This window comes from Cygnus atratus, chromosome 4 (genome assembly GCF_013377495.2).
Source record: "Cygnus atratus isolate AKBS03 ecotype Queensland, Australia chromosome 4, CAtr_DNAZoo_HiC_assembly, whole genome shotgun sequence".
Classification (NCBI taxonomy): Eukaryota; Metazoa; Chordata; class Aves; order Anseriformes; family Anatidae; genus Cygnus; species Cygnus atratus.
Window position 1 is genome coordinate 11773834 of NC_066365.1, and position 20803 is coordinate 11794636.

General features: G+C 41.8%; 1 protein-coding gene across 2 annotated transcripts in view; it reads right to left on the reverse strand.

Annotated features, from left to right (window-relative positions):
- Positions 1 to 20803, reverse strand: part of HERC3 (HECT and RLD domain containing E3 ubiquitin protein ligase 3) — a 44502-nt gene that overhangs the window by 2711 nt on the left and 20988 nt on the right. For both annotated transcript variants that reach the window (XM_035543385.2, XM_035543393.2), the window contains exons 10-23: positions 20048 to 20172; positions 19452 to 19511; positions 16995 to 17106; positions 15864 to 16053; positions 13992 to 14155; positions 13350 to 13463; positions 12092 to 12115; positions 11915 to 12004; positions 10401 to 10571; positions 9637 to 9780; positions 8115 to 8281; positions 6894 to 6960; positions 4044 to 4126; positions 645 to 828 (exon numbers count right to left, since the gene is read on the reverse strand). In XM_035543385.2, the coding sequence (XP_035399278.1) occupies positions 645 to 828; positions 4044 to 4126; positions 6894 to 6960; positions 8115 to 8281; positions 9637 to 9780; positions 10401 to 10571; positions 11915 to 12004; positions 12092 to 12115; positions 13350 to 13463; positions 13992 to 14155; positions 15864 to 16053; positions 16995 to 17106; positions 19452 to 19511; positions 20048 to 20172 (1695 nt within the window). The remainder of the gene's footprint in view (positions 1 to 644; positions 829 to 4043; positions 4127 to 6893; positions 6961 to 8114; positions 8282 to 9636; positions 9781 to 10400; positions 10572 to 11914; positions 12005 to 12091; positions 12116 to 13349; positions 13464 to 13991; positions 14156 to 15863; positions 16054 to 16994; positions 17107 to 19451; positions 19512 to 20047; positions 20173 to 20803) is intronic.

Genomic DNA, 20803 nt, shown 5'->3' on the forward strand with positions numbered 1-20803 from the left:
TCCGACAGCTAAGAAATGGAGTGCAGGATGTGCCATAGGCAACAGCATGGCTCAAAGACACAGGAAAGTGTTCTTGCTACAGGTGAAAGGCCAGTATTTAGGCTTCCAGGTATTCAGCTAATTAGAGGTGTAACGAGGAACCCTGGTGTACCTGATCACGGGCTGGACTCGTGGACAGGATCATGTGTTGTGCACTGAGTCCATTTCTACTGCTAAGGCTGAGACAAAACAAATATTTGCTGATCTGCACGTGTTTTGAGAGGATACAACTCTTCCAGAGTTCTGTCCAGACTTCCCTTTGAACACTTGGCTGTGTACTTTTTGCCCTTGTTAGTTTTACTGTAAATGAAGATCCTGATTTTGTCTCTTTCTTTCAATCTTAGGCTTCATCCCTACGAAAAAAAGAAGTCCTCCTCCCCTCTTCTTTTTCATCCCCAATTTCCTCCACGAGCTTTATCAGTAGCAGGATAGTGAAGTAAGAGAGTAACTTTTCATGTGAATGATTGCAAGATGTACAAGAAACACATAAAAACATCCATAGCTTACTACACCTCTTGACCCAAGCTAGTGCCCACCTCTTGCAGCTGCCCAATCCTAGTACTTGTAAAAAAAAGAAGAAAAACATGACAAGAGGGAAGCTTTACCTCCTCCAGTTCCTCCCAGTTGTAGTTACTGTTTCCAACTATCATGGCCCTGAGCTCTGTGGGCTGGAAGAGTTCCAGGACCTTCCCACCACATACTTTCAGGAAGCCAGTGGAAAAAGCTGTGTACCACTCATGGATGGAGAAGTTGAAGATGTAATTTACATAGGCTTCAACAAATTCTTCCCTAGGGCATTGAGAGAGAGCAGGTAAAGAAAAGCACTTTTATTCATACGCCTGAGTGGCAGCACTGCTAGTTTTGCTGTTTTTGCCTGTAACATTCCTTGCAAATACGAGTCTTCAACAGGTTCACCCCACTGCCCGCCTCCCACTGAGATGACTCACTGCAACACGGACAAAGTCACCAGGTGGCACGTACCACTACGTGTGTGCTTAACCAGTGCAGCGGTGACAGTGCTGGAGGTCCCCAGCAGCCCAGGCTCTTCTGCACTACGGTAAAGCCACCCAGAAGCCTTGCATCCAGTTGCCCATAAGGCCAGGAGGGAGCCAGGGTGACAGAATCCACCAGGAAGGTGTAAGGAAGAGTCCTCTTCCCTAGGGAACCTGCTTCTCTGCTGAGGTTGAGTTACACAAGTAGCAGGATTCGGTTACCGGAGAACCATAACTGACCCAGCAACTGCAGCCCCATGTTTAGGATGTCCAGGAAATTATCTACAGCTCTTCTCAGTCTGTATGCGTACGGTGTTACTTAGCAGGGGACACTCTGCAAAGAACTCTGATAACCAAGCAGAGAGCAAGCACTTAGCTGTGGAGTGGGAACCAAACCACACAGCAGGCGATCAGAAAGCTATCACTTCCAAAACGGAGAGCCTCCCAGAGCCCTAGCTAGGTATGCTGTGATTTTTCAGAGACAGGTGCTCGTCACTCAGTCCCCAGTGAGTCCCACGGGTGGTTCAGCACTTTCAAAACCAACGCTGTAGACCAGAGGTAGACTGAGGAAATCCCATTCAGAGAAGTCTTGATCTGAAACTGCACGGCCCATTACCTTCCTCCTCAAAGAACTCCCCTCGCTACAGAGCAAGAAAACAGTCTTAGAAAGCATGGACATCTCTGCTTCAGCCTTCATAGTCTGGTTAAATAAATGTAGGACTTGTGCCTTTGGAGTGCATGGCAAAGAGAATGACCTCTCCCAGAATGACAACCCTGTTTTGCTTCAGAGGTTCCCAAGAAAAACATTAAAATAAAAACAACATTCTGCAGCCATTGGTAAGAAACATGCGGCAGGCCCTGGCCTAACTCTGTCTCTGGATTTTGTTAGGAAGTTAAGCATCTTTATTCTATTTTCTCTTTGTTTGTCTTGAAGGATCACGATCTGAGTGCAACCCTAGAATTTTACTTGTGCAATGACTTGAAATATTTTCTTTTTTTCTTTTTTTTTTTTTTAAAAACACCTGACAATAATGCACCAAACAATGTGGCAAACTGGGACATGAAACTAGTCTCTGGGTGGAGCAGTTGTTTTTTTGCCTGACGTTTAAGAGGCGCTCACACTTGAACTCAGAAGCTAAGCAGATCAGGGAAGCAACGGAATCCAATATCTCAATCACTAGCAGAGGACGCTAAAACTGAAAAAAGCATTATGACCTTTTGGTGGAGAAATTCTCAGTGCACATGCTATGTAAAAGCAGTAAAGGCTAGGTAAGAAATTAAAAAAACAAAAATAAGGCAGCAGACTGACAAATATGAAAACCTGGAATAAGAAATCATACAGCAAAGGGGCATTTTCCAGTGCGTTTGTTTTATTGTCATTTTGCTGATAATCACGTGAGCATTATAGAAATCCAAGCTGATTAAGCACTTAACTGTTGCTTAATACCTCCTTGGCTGTTACAGTCACGAACTCTTTACCAAAAACATTGTATGTTGCGATACCCAAATAAACTCCAAAGGAGAAAGGGAAAATGCAGGCATTTCCTACTTGGTATTTTTCGGTCAAAGCAATCCTGTGCATTTCTTCAGTTAACAGTGAACCTTCCCTCAAGTAGGAAGGGCGATGCCCAAAGACATGCACACTGCACACTACTGAGGCCAGCAGGGCAGCAATTCGGTCCCTGACCTCTAAACATAGCAGCGGAGGAAGTCATTAAGCACTGTAAGGTGGATGAATTGACGGCCATGTCTAGACTTGGATTTAGAGGTTAGCTTGAGTTCAAAACTCTGGTCAAGACAAAGCCACTGCATTCTGGAATGCGTTAAGCTGGCGCAGCCACAGACCAGCCTTTCTCCTTACGGATTTGCTTCTCTTGTCTTTCCTGACTTAGTATTGAAGGAGCTAACCTGGATGCTCTTCCCAAACCTTTGCTCTAGTTAAAACCTTTGATCCTCCCACTAGGCCAATATGGCACACTGTGGTAAGAAAAGACCTTTTTCTTGTGATTGCACAGGCCTAGCCAAAAATAAAAAAGACTATCACTGGCATTTACATCTTTACTTCACTCTCTCAAAGTCTCCTGTATTGCCCATCTCCTCTTGGGTTTGCACGGAGGTAGCTATCTAGCTGTAAAATTGTACCTTTTGCAGCAGCAGTGAAGTAGCTAAAAAGGTAATACAGACAAAGCTTTTGTTACGGCAATGGCTGTAGACACAATCAGAACCATTTTAAATAATCCGATTAATGGGAAATTACTTCATCTCCAGACTTGCCAGCAAGGTCTTCAAACAATCTTAGCACAAGCCCCTAACCATGCTGCTGACTAATCACTGGATCACACTGTTTTGCCAGCAGAGAAAGAATTTGAATGCTGTTTCAAGTAATAAAGGCATCTGAAGAAATCCAATTATAGGATTATAAGAAGAAAACAGTTTAGCAGCTGGAAAACAAAAAAAAAAAAGGGGGAGGAAAACGGTAACTGTACTAACTGCAGCTAGCTAAGCAGAAGCAGTTTACATACACTTGTGCCTTGCAGCTCCACTAAGGGATGAGGGTCCTCTATCAGACATATATGAGGGAATTATTTCCTGCGCTAGAATTAAAGAGAGAGCATGAACAAGTCTGCCAGTCCCGGTTTTGCTTTTTGGTCACAGGACAGAAATTGTAATTCCTATTCACACCATCAGGGGGATTAACCTCCAAGGGCCAAAATTACACTGCAATCTCTATTTACCACGAGAAAGCTGTGCCAGAGGTCTCTATGAAGAACTTTTATAGGGAAGATGTCCATCCAAAAGGTCGTGGGACACTTTTCAAGTAGTGGTGAAAAGATGATGAAAACCTGATTTCTTAAGTGCCACTAGCATCCAGTAACTATCGAGCAACCGGTCTAAGAATTTGTTCACAGTGACTTCTAATTCTCTCCCACGTTTCACCTCAGACAAATTTTCTGTAGCAATGCATTTGACTTCATCACAAGTGAGTCCATCCCTCCATATTACCCCTCTTACCTATTGTCCTTCTGCACCAGAATATTGTCTCCATCTTCAATCAGGTTCTTCTGCTCTGTCACACCATAGCTCTCCCTGCAGATCTATACAAAATGAGAAAATTTTACCAAAAGTACTTACCAGGCCATATGCCTGCAGAAAGATAAAAGGTTCTCTTGCACAGTTGATGACTAGCATTTGAAGGGTGGGACAGAGAAAAGGGTAAATGCAGAACACTTTTTGCCTGCTGTAAATGTTCTTCCTGTTTCACTACTTCACATCATTTACATTTGCTGTAGCACTGCTATCGAGCCTAAAAGCAAAGTCAGAAGAGAAAAAGCTATCCTTTTAGGTCAACTTCCTGTAAAAAAAAAAAAAAGTGATAACTAATAAAACCTATATTAACTAAGCCCATATGCTCTATTAATAAAAAGTATTCCTTTTTGTTTTTTGTTTTTTTTTTTAATTTAATGGAAGGTCAGTAGGTTAATTCATCTGCTCTCACTGTAAGACAGCATGACCACAGACAAATTCCTCCTTTTGCCAGGCCTACAATGGTACCAATACAAACATACTCAGTACATACAGAATTGGTCATGCAAATAAAACGCAGAAGGGTCAATTGTCAAGTTGCCATACATGAAATGGCCTTATATTTTCACAGAATCACAGAACAGCCGATGTTGGAAGGGACCTTTGAAGATCCTCTAGCCCTACCCCCTCACCAAGCAGGATCACCTTGAGCACATTGCACAGGACGGCATCCAGGTGGTTTTGGATATCTCCAGAGAAGGAGACTCCACAACCTCTCTGGGCAACCTGTTCCAGTGCGCTCTCATATTCAGATAGAACTTGATTTTGACAGCCAAGATCAGTTGTTTATTCCTTTCAAGGTGTATTGGTTTTATGTGGCAAGGTTTTGGTAGCAGGGAGCTGCAGGGGTGGCCTCTGTGAGAAGAGTCCAGAAGCTGCCCCATGTTAGATAAGGGACAGAGTCAGCTGGCTCCAAAGGGACCTGTCGCTGGCCAGAGCCAAGCCAATAAGCAATGTTGTTATGCTCGCACAGAGGTGCAATTTAAGAAAGGGAAAAAAAAATGTGGCACAACAGCAGCTGGGAGAGTGAGGAATGGGAACCAGCCCTGCAGATCCCCAGGTCAGTGCAGCAGGAGGGCAGGAGGTGCTCCAGGCATGCAGCAGCAGTTCCCCTGAGGCCTGTGGAGAGGCCCCTGGTGGAGCAGGCTGTCCCCCTGCAGCCCATGGGTCCCACACGGAGCAGATCTCCACGCTGCAGCCCGTGGAGGAGCCCCCGGTGGAGCAGGTGGATGTGGCCTGGAGGAGGCTGCGGCCCATGGAGAGCCCCCGCAGGAGCAGGCCCCGGGCCGGAGCTGCAGCCCATGGAGAGGAGCCCACGCAGGAGCAGGGGGTCTGGGGGGAGCTGCCACCCGTGGGGGACCCGTGCTGGAGCAGTTTGCTCCTGGGGGATGGACCCCGTGGTACGGAGCCGTGTGGGAGCAGTTTTTGAAGAGCTGCTGCCTGTGGGCAGCCCCCGCAGGCTCAGTTGGGGAAGGACGGCATCCCGTGGGAGGGACCCCATGTGGAGCAGGGGCAGAGAGGGACCGTGAAGGAGCGTCGGAGGCGAAGTGCTACAGACTGACCACAGCCCCCATTCCCCGTTCCCCTGTGGCCCTCAGGGGGAGAAGGTAGAAGAGGGCAGATGGGAGGAAGGTGTTTTTAGTTTTTCTTTCTTTCTTTCTCACTTCTCTAGCTTTTTAGTAATAGGCAATAAATTTCTCTAATCTCCCTATGCTGAGTCTGTAAAAGACAATTTGGTGAAAAATTTCTTGGGTGTCTTTAGAAGTATCTTTTTTGTTTTGTTTTAAACAGAGTTTATGTTATCATCCTTATGGCTTCATCCTAAATTGCAGCTCTGACCTGTGTGAGACACAGCCAGACCTGGGTAAGTCTGATTTAATAGACTTTATGCGCACTCATTTATGAAAAAAGAAATGGCACTCTCCTAGCTCAGCATGAATTTTCTTGACAATATGTGGCAGAGCTTCCTGATACCCTGTTATTACCCTAGGCTGGCCCTGGACAGACAGACAAGAATCCAGATCATGCTCAGGATGAATCCACTACTCAGTCTGCTAGAGCATCAGGACTTCCAAGCAAAGACACTGAAACATGGAAGCCCTTACCCTGCTCAAGTTAACAGAGGAAAACACAGTTGGAAAACAATGATGCTGAATTTCTTCATGAGTGTATGTCTGCACATGAGGAAGGACCTGATATTTTAACATACATCAAGATTTAACTCTTAATTCTACAGAACCTCCACTGTGTAATAAAAACTATTGTCTCTAGGTTACTGCCAAAATACATATATATATCCTAGAAGCAGAGGAAAACTAACTGCATTAGTACACCTAGAAAAATTTCGTTTCTGAGAAGTCTGACCATATACACTCAATATGAATTTTTAAGTTTAAAAATATTAGTATTACGACAGCAAGGAAAATTCTAAATTGTGTTAGCATTTCAAGAATTGACCCAGTGATGTCAAAGCCTAACTTACAGTTTCAAGGAGGATTTATGAATCTAGTTCTCCTTGTCCTGTGTGAGATGTTGGACACTGGCATTTAAGTCACATGCCACAGTGACAATAAAGATATTCTGAAAATCACTCTGCTTAATCTACTTACTAGCTTAGTTTTCATCATCATATATAAAAGAACAAGTGAGTTTTAATATTTTAACATTAAATATGTGGGTATGTGCTACAGGCATACTTTTGAATAAACTATAATACATATGAATGGGCTTCAACTGTACTATGACTATCACAACACTTATATGTTAAATGTGTCTTACTGTAAAATTCAAGCAGAATGTCTCTTCTATATCTTCCCCAGGATAATCTAAAAGTTGCTGAAGACTCCTACATGTCAGGGAAAGAAATGAGAAAAATTAAAGAACAAAAAAAACAGATTCAAAAAGCCAAACATTTAAAAGAGAAAAGAAAATCAGCAAAAGTAAACAGCATCACACATCTGGTTAATAGGATTGCAAGAGAGAGCACCTCTGATTCACTTGAAGAAGTAAAAAAGAAATATGCCTCAAATGAAGAGATGCTTTGTTGTAAGCGGGATACATGCCAGTCCACACAAATTATCAATGTAGTCTATGCCTACATGGATCCCCTTTAATGATCCCAGCCTCAGAACAGTTACATTTCTAGTTCTAAAGGACTGCTAGATATTTATGCTATCTAGCACATATGCTATCTAGACACAAAGGCCTGAAGAAACAAAGAAGGTGGTGAGAAGCTATAACTTTATCCCCATTATGTAGAAGATAGTCTTCTACCATCCCTCAAAATCCTGCTGCCGTCTTCCTAGCACTTTACTTCATTACTATTAGACCTACAGCTTCTTGCTGGAAAATCAGACAGCAACTCAAAAGAAACATGAAGACAGCAGTCATACAGTGGGATTTTAACCTCTCAGTATCAAAGTAAACCAATATGCCCATGCAATTATGTAGAAGAGATTCAATATGTCTTTTAGAAAAAGTCATTCCGTCACCCCATTCAACTCCCTGTCTTCTGGCACAGGAACAGGTCAGAGTTGCACTGATTTAAGGATGGGGTAGTTCACATCCAACACACACAACCCATCCTGGGCTATGCCAAGAGATACACAGTGGATCTATTTGCTAACCCAAGCCTGGCTTGGGAAAAAAGGCTGAGGCTAGGATCTGGGATCAGACATGAAATCCTACTATAGGGTGGCAGACCTAAGGTGTATGGTAGGTATATTTTGGTTGTGTTGATATGAAGCTTTTTGGGGTCAGCAAGGTGGGTACAGAGGTTACAGCCCGAGCAGACAGATCTGATAGCCCCTGGAAGAGGAGAAGGCTGATGTGAAATTCACCACAGTCTTATGTATTTTGCTAGGCTCACAGACCCCCAAATTAATCAGTCACTCAGAAGGACCAGGTGGTTTGTTGAACAGTTTTACCCCACCTGGCATTTCTTGCTCTCAGATGGATGGTTTCCCATCCCAGACAGGATGTAAATTCTGTTTTTCGTACCTTCCTTCCGTAGGGGACAGCTCCTTCAAATCCTCTAGGCAGGGCTTCACATTCAAGAGTTTTTTGTACAGAGCCAAAGGGAAGTGAAGGTCTACTACTGTGAAGTTGTAGATTGCAAGACCGCATATGATGCCAATCAAGTGAAACCAGTTGTGTTCTACAAAACACTTCAAAACCACAGAGAGAAATCCTGATGAGACGCACTGTTTCTGGTGCAATGCACAGTACTCTTACCCCATGCACGAAGAAGCCAGCCCCGCTTTCTCAACTGGGACAGTATCAGAGTGCATCAGGTCCCAGTCTTCTTGTAAATTCCTTGTCCCTAGCCTTGCTGGAGTGTGGCACAGAAATGAAGCTACAGAACCAAGTCCTATTACTTCTGTAAGCTGTGATTAGCTGTGGAAACACCAACACTTAGTTTCCACCTTATCTGCCTTTTATTTCCTTTTTAAATACTTCTGCATTTAGACATTAACAAAGCTTCAACGTTTGCCAGCTATGAACTGCAAGAAAATGGTCTAACACTTCTCTCCCTACCAGCCATCCTATCTCCTATTAAAAGTTTATGCATAACCACAGTGCCACCCAGGCAAACACAGGTAGGTGTTGGTATACAGGCCTTCATTCCTTCACATATTTACTGTCATGTTGGTATGTCGGTCACAGTCTCATTGCCTGTATTTGCTAAATGTTGTAAATATACGACTTAGATATTTTCAGTGATTGTCATTAGTTTAGTGTCAAAAGATTTGTTATTTTTACATGCATTAACATGAAGAATAATTGCTCTGCAATACTGTTTACAAGTTGCAGAAGATGCCACGTCATTTCCTTCCTTATAAAATAATTAATAAATTAAAAGAACCCCCACCAGGACAGATGCACCTGAAGGTAACAATGACATCATCATTTTCCTCCTTACTAACTAGGAAGGTGAGGAAAAAAGGACATGAACCATCACCTCCAGCTATCTGACAGGTAGAGAGAACTTCCACTTCCCACCTTTCCAAAACCAACCAGTATTCACTACAACGTTCTTGCCATTCAAGAGCTTCCTCGCATAAAGCATTAACAAGTTCAGGCCCTGAAGGTGACTGTGTTGCATGAACAAGTGGATTGACTGCAAATAAGTGAATGGCAAGGCAAGCACTAAATTTTAATGCCAGTATGACCTGAACCTGTGGTTCTGTAGAATAGCACGATTATTCATATAAATAGCATGAAAAGCATATTCATGCTGTCTGAGAGTTCTATTAACTGTCATCTGATACTTGATCTATTAAGTCCTGTTATGGGATAAGAATAAAGAGAAAGAGCCAATTCCTTAACCGGCATCAGTATCACTGTTCTGATAAAGTTAATGAACCTATACTAATTTACACTGACCATAAATAAAGCTCACATTGTATTGTGGGAGGAAAATTGGAGGAAGATCATTTCTTTTCCATAGTTTGCTACTAAATTAATTACATCTGAAGCAGCATATCATTTCAGCCGGTGTGTAGAGAGGGCAATGGCTCACCGTGTCTGAAAACCACAGCAGGTTTGACTCTGGGTAGTAAGTGAACATGCCATAGATGGGGTTGAGGAGTTCTTTTAGCAAGAGGAGGAAAAATTCCTTTGTCACTCCTCCAGCATCAACAGCTTCCTCACCATCAAAGATGACCTGCAGAAAAAGCAGGTCAGTAACAATTATGCAGAGCTGAGACAGAGTGAATCAGACATATTTCCAAGTGGAAGCCACACACAGCAATTTGTCTGACATGCCCAAATCCACCAGAATCTTCAGCCAGTTTCAAGTGCTCTGCTTGCAGGTAAGGACAGGGAACATGGAGTGGCAAATTTGATACTCTGAAAATTTAACTCCTTATGTTGTTCCTGCTAGATAGCAACCAAAACATAACCAACCACCTGTCTTCCCAACAACAGGCAGCAGCTGCTGAACTTCGTAACAACCTCTCAGATATAAAAACACATCCTACTGTAAGTGGCCCATCCCAGCAGAATGGCGAAACAGACACTGTGTAATATCATAGACGTTACTTCTCCTCTGTCCCTTATATAGGAGAGACACCAGAAAAAGAGTAAACCTTCTGACTGGCTTCATGTAAACTGACTGCTGCCAAAACACTCCAGCAGTCAGAGAGGAGAAAGATTCAGCTCCCCCACTGATTAGATGTGCCCCTGTCTGCTACACCTATGGCAGTACACTGGCAAAATGGTAACATGAAGGGAGGAAAGGCTTCAGAAGTGTCAGCTGCATGAGAGGGTTTGAGGAAAACTTACCTTAAGAGGCTTTTTCAAATCAATATCTGAATGGATGCTCAACTCCCTTAAAGCATCACCGACTAAATTACTCCTGCGGACATGAAGTACCAGGAAAGGGCTTCTGGCCAGCAGAGGCTCCAGGGTGAGAAGCATGAAAACATTCTGCAAATTTGCACCATTTATTGCCACCTGTAGACAATAGAGGCATGAGAATCAGCTGCTGTTCAGCTCCTTTCTTCTTCTAGAAGGAAAACAGTTATGTGCCTGACGTTCCTTTCTTCCTTACTCTTTCAGTTTGGCTTCCTCAGGGTATGAGGACTGCATGCCCCCTCTATACAAGTGTGTGCACGTGTGCCTATTTGCCCCCCTCTTTCCCACATCCATACGTTTGAGTCCTCTGAGCAATTCAAAAATTTGAGCAACAGAGATATTAAACTCCTGAACACTTTTTGACATTAGGTGGCTAGAAGAAAAAGGCTTTATTTATACTTTTATTGAGTCAAAAGACTCAGTGTGAGCACAACCTTGAAAAAATCAGAGTCTACAAGGGAGAACAGTGTTACTAACACACCACGTGAGAAGACAGTCGATGTGTGCCATGTGAGGAACCCACTGCATACAATTCAAAGCCCTCATCTACAGCGATTTTCTGGTGTCAAGAAAGATGCAAAGTCTGGTCAAAGCTTTGACCACCCAGAGAGCATTGATTCTCATGCGTTGTCTGTATTAAGTGGCAAATCCATTGTAAATACAGTTAAAAAGACAATTCTTTGGCCTCCAAGTGGTCATCTTCATAAAGATCCTTTCTGTCAGGGCAAATTAAACTTTTTGTGGGACAAATCCCACACCCTGGCTGCACTGGATGAGGGACCAGTGCCCAATTCTTTGTCCGTTTCAGGAGCCACCTGCATAAGCAGTGCCCAGCACTGAGCAGTTCACATTGGCACAGAGGCCAGATGCCCTTGCCAGAGTCTGGCTTGGCTGCCACCTACAGGGCACCGAAGCTCAACACCTGCTGTGACACACTCCTGGAAGGCCCCACGTCTGTACCTCTCACTGCAAATGGGTGGCTTGGCTGCTGACAACAGCCACAGCTTGGAACTACAAACAGCATCAGATTTGAACCCTTAGTTCTGACAACCACTTCTGTGCTGCACACAAACTTCAAAAAGGCGCTCACTCACCTGAAAGCACCTTACAGCTCCTCTAATAGAGACCTCACCTTACTTCTTCTTATCCTTGGACTATCATAAATACACGAGTGCTCCTTCCATAGGTACAGTTTACATTTCCATGACACGCACATCTGGCAATTCTGATGTTACCAAACTTCCTGAACTAATAGAAACTAAGTACTGTGTGTGCCCTGGATAGGGCTAAGAGCTTTTCCAGCTATTCTGCTCTCTCGTATCATAGAAACAATAAAATGAGGCACAAAGTAACTCCCAGTGAACTCCCTTCCATTCAGGCACCAATGTAAAAGGCAGGAAAAAAAGAAATGAGGCAGGAAAACTGGAAGAGAGAATGATTACCTGCATCTGTAGTTCTGCATCTGTCTGTAACATCTTGGTCTTAGCCTGAGCGTCAAAGATGAAGGGATAAGAACAGAGCGTCACAGCATCCTGCAAGACACACAGACAGACTGGTGCCCATGTACAGCTTCTAGAAGCACTGCTTCAAATAAGAGTCATGAAACACAATTTCCTTACCTGCATGATGGATGGTCTAACTTTCTGTGAAGGCAAAAAAAAAAAAAAAAGAAAACTTTTACTCTCTTGATTGTGTCAGATATTTCTTAGGACAGACTAGTTCAAAGGTGACCCACAGAAAATTTTTCTCCTGTGGGCCCAACTTTTTTCTTCTTAAAGAAACGCATGGGAACTTCCTTCTCAAGAGAACGCACAAGTCTAATCCAAAACTTGCACATCAAACATTACTAAGAGGACTAACAGGCACAGAAGCCTGTTAGCTTGCCAGAGGTGAAATTTATTTTTATGAAGAACAACCAGAAAACTATCCCCAAGGCAGAGACCACATGAAACAGGAAAGAACATAAGGCCACAACATGACAATACAAGGCCGCTCCTGCAACACAAATTACTCTTCTCTTTAGCTCTATCAATACAATTTTAACTATTACTGTTGTATCAAACTGAGTCATAATTTTATTGCCCTGCTCACTAAAAGCAAGCACAGAGCAGCAGTATTTATATAACGGAAGATGGGAGAGGGGACACAGCACGCACAACATGTAGAAAGTGCATACAAACACATACAGAAATTCTTGCTACAGTCTGATTTTACTCTTGCAGCATCCCTTGATGGATGCCTTTTTGTTTTCTCATATTTGGGATTTCTTTCCTTGCATTATTTAAATAATCTCACTGGGTTCCCATACAGCATTTTTCAGCCCTCAGTTCAGTTATCTCTTTTCTTAAAGATGGGAAAGTGAGGCATAAAAGAGGTGAAGGGTCTTACCCAAGATCACCCAGCAGGTTACTGGAAGAGCCAGGAATAGAACCCACATCTCTTGAGTCTTGGTTCAGTCCCCTAGCCAGAACGTCACACTGCCTCCTCTTACAGAGCAACATTTTAAGACCACTGGCTATATTATTCACAATACCTGCCTAAACAGCAGAAGTAAAGGGTAAGAATTATAATTTTAGAATACAGGACTTGGCTCCTGAGGTCTCGATTACATTAAAAGGATCCAGTGACTGAACTAATCCCTTTGTGCAGGGACTGAATGGGATTCACATGAATAATCACAGAGGTTGATGCAAACATTAGTTAAAAATTGTTATCTTTAGCTCTTCTGGTTTTATTTTAAGTCAACTTCAAGCCACCAAGTATCCAAATCTGAGAGATTTAACATTTAGATGCTCCTATACTGATTACATTACACTCTCAAAAAGGATATTAAAAATGCAGATCTCTAATGACCAGAGAGACAAATGTGACTCTTACCATTCCAGCCTGATGTAGGAACCACATGAGATAATCCTCCTGAATGTCCACCAAGCTGGAAATCTCAGGGATATAAAACTTATCATATTCTACATGTTTAACCTTCTGATTTACCTAGGGAAGAAAACAGATGGTTTTTAAAATACAGATGTATCCAGCATTTTCTTAGAACAGGCTTTCATAAAATCAAATATAGCAGCTTGCAACAATAGGCCCCAGAAAGTCTTGCAAAAAGTCATCATCCCTTTTATTTTAGTATGAAGAACTGAGAAACTTCTGACTTCTTAGTTCTCCCTCCTCCTCATCCAAGACTAAACAGCACCAACACACCAGGAGCAGAAAGTGTAATAATACAGGCATTTGTGTCACAACAGTGCACGCTGTCTGCTGGCTCAACAGCAGCACTCTTCACAGTGAATTTTTCCTAGTATTTGAGACAGGACTAAGCAATCTTCAAGTATACCGAATTCAGGAAAACCACTAACATCTTCACTCTTGTGGTGTCTCAGTGGACAACAAGGCAGCTCACAAGCCAGGGCTGTCACCAATTCGCCCCGTCAATTGGCAAAGGGCAGACAAGACCGAGAGAGTTGCATCAAGATGCATGTTGGCATCTTGAGCCAACGTACACCCAAGGCTTACCTTGTGGAGTTTCTCCAGAAGTCTGAGAGCAGCTGTAATGTAGCTACTGAACAAGACCGGGATCAACAATGTCTTTCTTCCACTGAGGAGGTAAACTACTGCACCTTTATAGAGATCCACTAGCCTAAGGAAATATCGTGGGCACACTTGAGACCACCAGTTATCTGCAAAGAAAAGGAACGTAAAAATACATCTTGAATTGAACGCCACAGAATACTCCCCTACATAAAGATGAAAATAGGGGAACACACCTAAAAACAGTTTTAAAAAACTTGCCTACTTCTCTGCTAATTGTTGCAATAGGAAAGCAAGCAAAGTAAGTTGCAGATACCAGAAGTCGAGAAGCTTTCCACTCTCAAACAACCATGTCACTCACCACCCAGTCCCAACCCCTGATCAATGCAAGAGCCTGAAATCAAGGTTTTTCAACTGTCTCAAGAAGCTCGTATTCAAGATACTGTGATCTTGCAGACAAAACATTGTCTCTCTGTAGTGATAAGAAAGTAGTTCTCTGGTCAGTTCTCCATCAGTACCACATCCTTTTCTAGCAGATGTCAGAAGGTGCCTCCTAACACATGTGCACTAAAGCTCCCTCTTTTTGAGAAAGCTGATTTCCTTCTTGCCACGGGCAGTAACCCTTACCTCCCCTCTGAAGGGAACCTGCCTATGAGCTTCTTTGCTAGAACCAATCCACCTGCAAAGTAGAAGATGCAGCTTGGGAAAACATCACACCAACTGCTAGAAACAAACACCAACTTAGCCTCCCAAGTGTCAGCAAAACAATAGATTCTTGCAGACAGAAGTACGAAAATCCTTTATATTTCTTTATTCTAACAGTCACAATGGACTAGGAACTCTGAGCATAGGAGAAAATCTGGTTACAAAACCTCCTTGAATAAAATAATAAATAAATCACTAAGCTTCAAAACAGATTTCACTGGAGCAATGCTTCTGGAGGTCTGAATCCATTACGTAGCATTTTACACAATACCGTGAGAATTAGTATAAGATAACATTAAGAAATGGAAGAAAATAACAAAAAAGTAATATCTTAGCAAACACAAGTAACACTTTTGAGTAGCTTATCTTCTACTTAGCTTATATTGAGCTAATAGGAAATAATGTTAGTAGAAGTAAGATTCCAAAACAGGAGATGAACTGTTATGTATAGCTTAGACTTGACCAACCAATAGGTTTTTCTGCACTTTATACAGATCAGGTTAACTTTATATTAGCAGTATATTCATTTATTTACCTTACACAGAAAAGAAATTTCAATGTGGACAATGTCTGATTAAATTAACAGAGTAAGATCACTTAATCTTCATGATATACAAAATCTATGTTCACACAGAGGCATTAAAATTTTCTGGAATTGAGTCTCTGAATGTAGGTAAATTAGGCAAGGTAAATTAGTTTAACTTCCCCAGTACATGTTCTTAGAAAATTCAGGTTGAGTTGTTTTAATTTAGAAGCAGAATATTTCATTCTCATTTATTATCCACACCACCATAAATTTTATAGGTTTTATATTACAATAACTCACCAACTCTCTATATCTTACCTATATGGCACAGTCTTCATTCCCACATATTTCATATTTAAAATTCAAATTTTGTGTTTAAAATTCTTTTACATAGGAATATAGGTTTTGGGGGAGGATTCCTTGAATGCTTTTGGCCCGCAGGTGCTTTTTAGAGGCAGCTGCTTCATAGCAACACCATATCACAAAGAATATTCAATTATCATAGAAGTCATAGTTAACACCAAAATTAAACCAACATAAAAACATGACTGAAAGATCCAAAGGCAACTCTTTGTGTTCCCCCTGGATCGTGAGAGCAATATGCATCTTAAATGATAGCCTCTTACCAAGAACTTTGCTGGGGTTGGTGTCTAAGCGCAGAATAGCCATTGCCAGAGGAAGCGTTAACGTGATATAATACTTTGAATCTTGGAAGGGTGGGAATTCAGGGAGAATCAGATAGATCCTCATTGCCTCAACGTCTGGTGGTGAGCTGGACAACTGAGGAATCAAGAAACTTTCAAAGCTCTTCAGTATCTACAGGGGAAAAAAGACAAAAGGAGGCAACTTATCCCGGATGATAGAGCACCTACAAAATAAATGAGTAAATACTAATGAAACAGAGAACAGGCGGCACAGGTAGACTTAACAGCTTTTGTTACTGACCCCTTAAAGCATTCCACGGGACAGGACTAAATTCATGTTTTCCCAAAAGGCATAAGTGTTTGGGCAGTTTTTTCCAGGGATGTCTATGTTAGTAAACCCTTCCTGTTGAAGGCCACATCCCTGCTTTAGAAGTACAGTGAATTGAATTTCTCAGACTAGAAACATTGCTGAACTAGTTCTTTGTGTGCATTAAAGCATGGCAAAAAAAAGACATAGAACTGTATAGCTAAAATTCTCCAGAAATATTTGTGTCTGAAGCAGATAGACAACATGAAAAATTTCACCTGCTACAATTCCAATTTATCAAAACATCACACAACACCTTTCTACTCACTTCTCTCTCTGACACCTATAATAAACAGTTTTACTGTACCATAGCTCAGAGTACTCAGGTCCCACTGTACATAAAACAAGGACTGCCTCATCCACAGGACTACTCAATACACCAAGTCTTCTCTGCTTTAGGGGAGTTAGAATAAATTAAACAACCAGAAAGTACTCAACTGCTGACCCGTAAGAAATAAGAACACATTCATTATTTTCAAGCATAACATACAAGAATTAATTTCAGCAGTTAGTTCAAGTATTAAATGCCATGAAACAAAACTGTTTTATAAACAAATCTTTGAGACGTTTTCTGAGGTCAAAATCCATCCAGGTCAGTGGAGATGTACCCACGGATACTAAGATGAATCTGGCCTGCAGATTTGAAATACAAACTTCCCCTAAAAAATGTGCTGTTTCTCCCGTTACAGAGGGACAAAAAGCCTTTATTCCCCCTCTAAATACCTAAAAATGTGTAAGTGCAATACCTGGTCTAGGAGAATGGAGTGTTGAGAGTTCATCAGCTTCTCAAACAGCACTCTGGTGGAGTTCAAATCAATCCCCGGGGTCTTTGGACTGGTTTTAAAATGTTCATCAATTCTTTAAAAAAAAAAATCAGAGACAGACATAAGTTTAAGGAAGTGAAAACACTACCTCTGTATTAGCACTGCCTGAGAGCAAGCAGTGGAGGACTGACCTCCAGGAAATGAATCAGACTAGAAACAAAACACAACTTGGAATCTTCTTGCTAAGGACAAGATGCACAATGCCACTTTCTGAACTCTTCTGGGCCTTGCTTAGATATAGGATTCTTGCAGATAAACACTTCATCAAACTCTTTGGTTTCCCCAGGACTCCTCACTATGCTAATAGCCTGCCTGAACAGGACTGACTGCTTAAAAACCTATAAAATACCTATCTATCAATTGTTTCAGGATCCTCTGCATTTTCTTCACATACACTTTATTTATTTTTATAGAAAATCACACACAGTAAGAAAGCGAAGGGTGATAATATAAGATGACATTATTCAAGGGAACATCAGATGAAGGCTTTCAAAACATAACAAACAAGATTTCAGAGAATTTGATAATTCCACTCTCAAATTTTCTAAAACTAAACAATGATTGCAATCAAACCACAGCGCAGTTGTAAACAGTCTTCAGACGTAAGAAATGTTCTCTCCTTTCTGCCATGTGTGAAAGGCTGTAATTTACGCAGGCTACCTGTATAAAAGGCATAATGAAGGCAAGCCTCCAGAGGATGACACAGTCCAACAGCCAGATCTAGTGACACTGAAATGTCCTGCAATCCAGCAGGTAAGTTACCTAGCTCAGCACCTGGAGCATGTGCAGCATCTGGAGCAGAGACTCTCAGCACCATTGTCTGTAGTAAAAATGCACACAAATCTTTGCAGATGCTAGTAAAAAAACAGTAATTGCTACAAATCCATTGACCTCAAGGATTTCCCAAGCACGTCTCTACTCATCCCTGAGACTCTGTTATATCAGACACACTGTGAAGGAAACGGTACTGATTAAACATGGGATGCATTTGTCAGTTTTCTGATGATATGAGAAGTTAAACATTGCCTGTTGGAGTAGAACAGTTATTTCCATACCAATATGGACACTGGGCTGGGACTAGCTCCTCAGAGTCACACCGCAGTACAGGTAGCTTCATGCTGTTCAGTGGTAGTATTGTAGCGTGCCCAGTCACACAGACATAGAAATGCTGGTTTTTTATCTAGCCCTATATCTATCTAACCCCAACGCCATACTGCAAACAGGCAGTAGGGTACTGAAGGCATATACTAGGTTATTTCTCTCAAGGGCGACGTAAGGCTTCACATACAAAGGTACGTAGTTAAATACAGCCTCACCTCAGCGTATGTTGGCTTCAAATTTTATGATTCATTTGGGCACAAATCTTCTGTAAAAGTTAAGTCCTGCATTCGCCAGGACATCATTAAGGTGGAAAGAGAACTGCACAGAGGTGATCAAGTCATACACTCCATTCATTTCCACATTCAAAGAAGGCATGGGACTATTTGCAGTGACTCAACAACTTAGAAAACTCACTGAGTGTTTTAAACCAACATGACACAACTCTCCATATGCAGTAACAATGCTGTCTTTTCCCAAGGCTAGAGAAGAAACAACCATTGTACCAGCTGAAAAATGCAAGTATAATGAGTAACTTGTTTTCTTTTTCAAGCTGCTCTTGGAAAAGATTACTCAAAGATTATTCAGAGTAACTAGGCTCATCTTCACCTACTTACAGGTCATTTATTCATTACGTCACCATAAAAAATTCCTCCCCCACCTCAACTTACGCTGTTAACTCCCCAACCTTCACAAACGCAGGCAACATAATCCTTCGCAACCCACAGCTTTTGACTCAGCTGTGCCTATTACATCCTTGTCACCACCTATTGTTGGTTACATCCATTTGAAACTCCTGCTTTCATAAGCAAAAGCACAAAACTTTTCACAACTGATGTCACCTAAAAGAAAAGTGCTTCCATGCTGGCCCGGGTGTATTTTTCATGAGCAGCCTGTGCTGAGGTATACCTCCCTCCACAGGCACTAGCCCTCATCAGCTAGCTCAGCTGGATGAGAGACTATTCAGGTATGTGGCATCACTCATTTCCCTTACTGTCAAATTCCCAACCCTCTCTTTCAAAGATTTTTATATTCATTTCGTATGGAAAAATAATAAACATGACAACTCCAAGGAATCTGTACAGTACACTCACCATGCACTTTCCTAGACTATTTGCCTTCCTTATCCAGCTCTGACCACCCACCTCTTCAGCGAACACTCTCTTCCCCAGTCTCCTGACCAGAAAAATCAAAGCCCAGTGCAAAACTGAGTGAAGAAAAAAAGAGATTCCAGTCTGCCTCAAGGGAAAGCTACACTACTTGACTCTCTTTGATACTTACTTCTTCTCCAAGAAGCTTCCATTCCAGCAGGCAGCTGAGGACAGTATCTGAACAACATTACTGTTTGCAGCAGAAAGACAAAAGAAAACAGAGAGAGAGGGTATAAACAGATGTCCCAGTAAATCTCTTCAGCTATCTTCCCTTCCTTCTACGGGAAACAACATCAAGATCATCTCATCGTTCAAAGGCTAAGTGGCTTACTCAGGATCATATAACACTCCTCTTTCAAAGGAGGGAAGCCTCCTTTCCACCTATTCTGCCCTTCTCATAGCAGGCAAACAGGAAAAAATTTAATCAGTGTGTTCACAGCTTCTTGCTGCTTTACATGAACTCTAAGCACATAATAAAGAACAACTTTTAAATCCATTTCCCACCCACTATTTGCAATATTCTGAAGCAGCCTTAAATTCCTCGGGTTTTGCTGGGAAGCTCTAACCTAGCATCCTTGTGACTGGCACCTGTACTCCCCTCAGATATAACCAAGAACCACACTTGAAAAGGCTGCTAAACTACAAGTGAAAACAGGGCATGGAAGCCAACAAAATTATTTAAATAAAACTTCCAATAATAGGCTTGTCCAGTGCCACAATACCTACTTGACAGAATTAGAACTGTTCTTTTCTAAAAGCTTTTGCCTCCAGACATCTATAGTTTCATCATTTATTAAACAGGTATAACGTGTTTCATTTATGGTCCGGAAATCATCAGCAGGCAAGGAATTCTGTGAGAAGATACAGATTTCAGCAAATACAAAGCTTGTAAAAACAATTCCTTCTTATTAAAAATCTCAGTTTTCTATATACAATTCATAGGTCTCTGGGTGTGATCTCTGAACAGGTTTGATTAGGAAGCTGCAACATTACTAATGAGCCCGAAAGGAAAGGCATGGAAAAAAAAATATATATATATTTTTACAAAGAGGAAAAGAAAAAGGAAAAACAAAATATCGTTTCCTTAAATGTACCAAAGCCCTTTTAAATAATGCTGTATATAGTTACAGGCTTAGTACATTTCTTCTAGAGTTATTTCCATGCCTCAAAAGTGTATGTTAAACACTTACTGGAATAAATAAGACAGAAGGAGAAAAAACATCATTCAGCCCACAATCCAGCTGATCTGTCAGAACCCCATTGTGTGTTCCACTGCCTTACGCTGACCACCTGGACCCCACTGCTTCACGAGGATGGCAGTCCCTTTCTTCCAGTCTGCCAAGGAAGTAACTCCCTTCCCTGATGATCAAAGTGGTATCAGTGTCAATTGCTCTTTGACATGACTCTAAAAGAAGGCACCTTTCAGCCACTCCTAAAACATTGTAAACCCCTGTAATAAGTGCTGTCCTTTTTAAGGTTTAT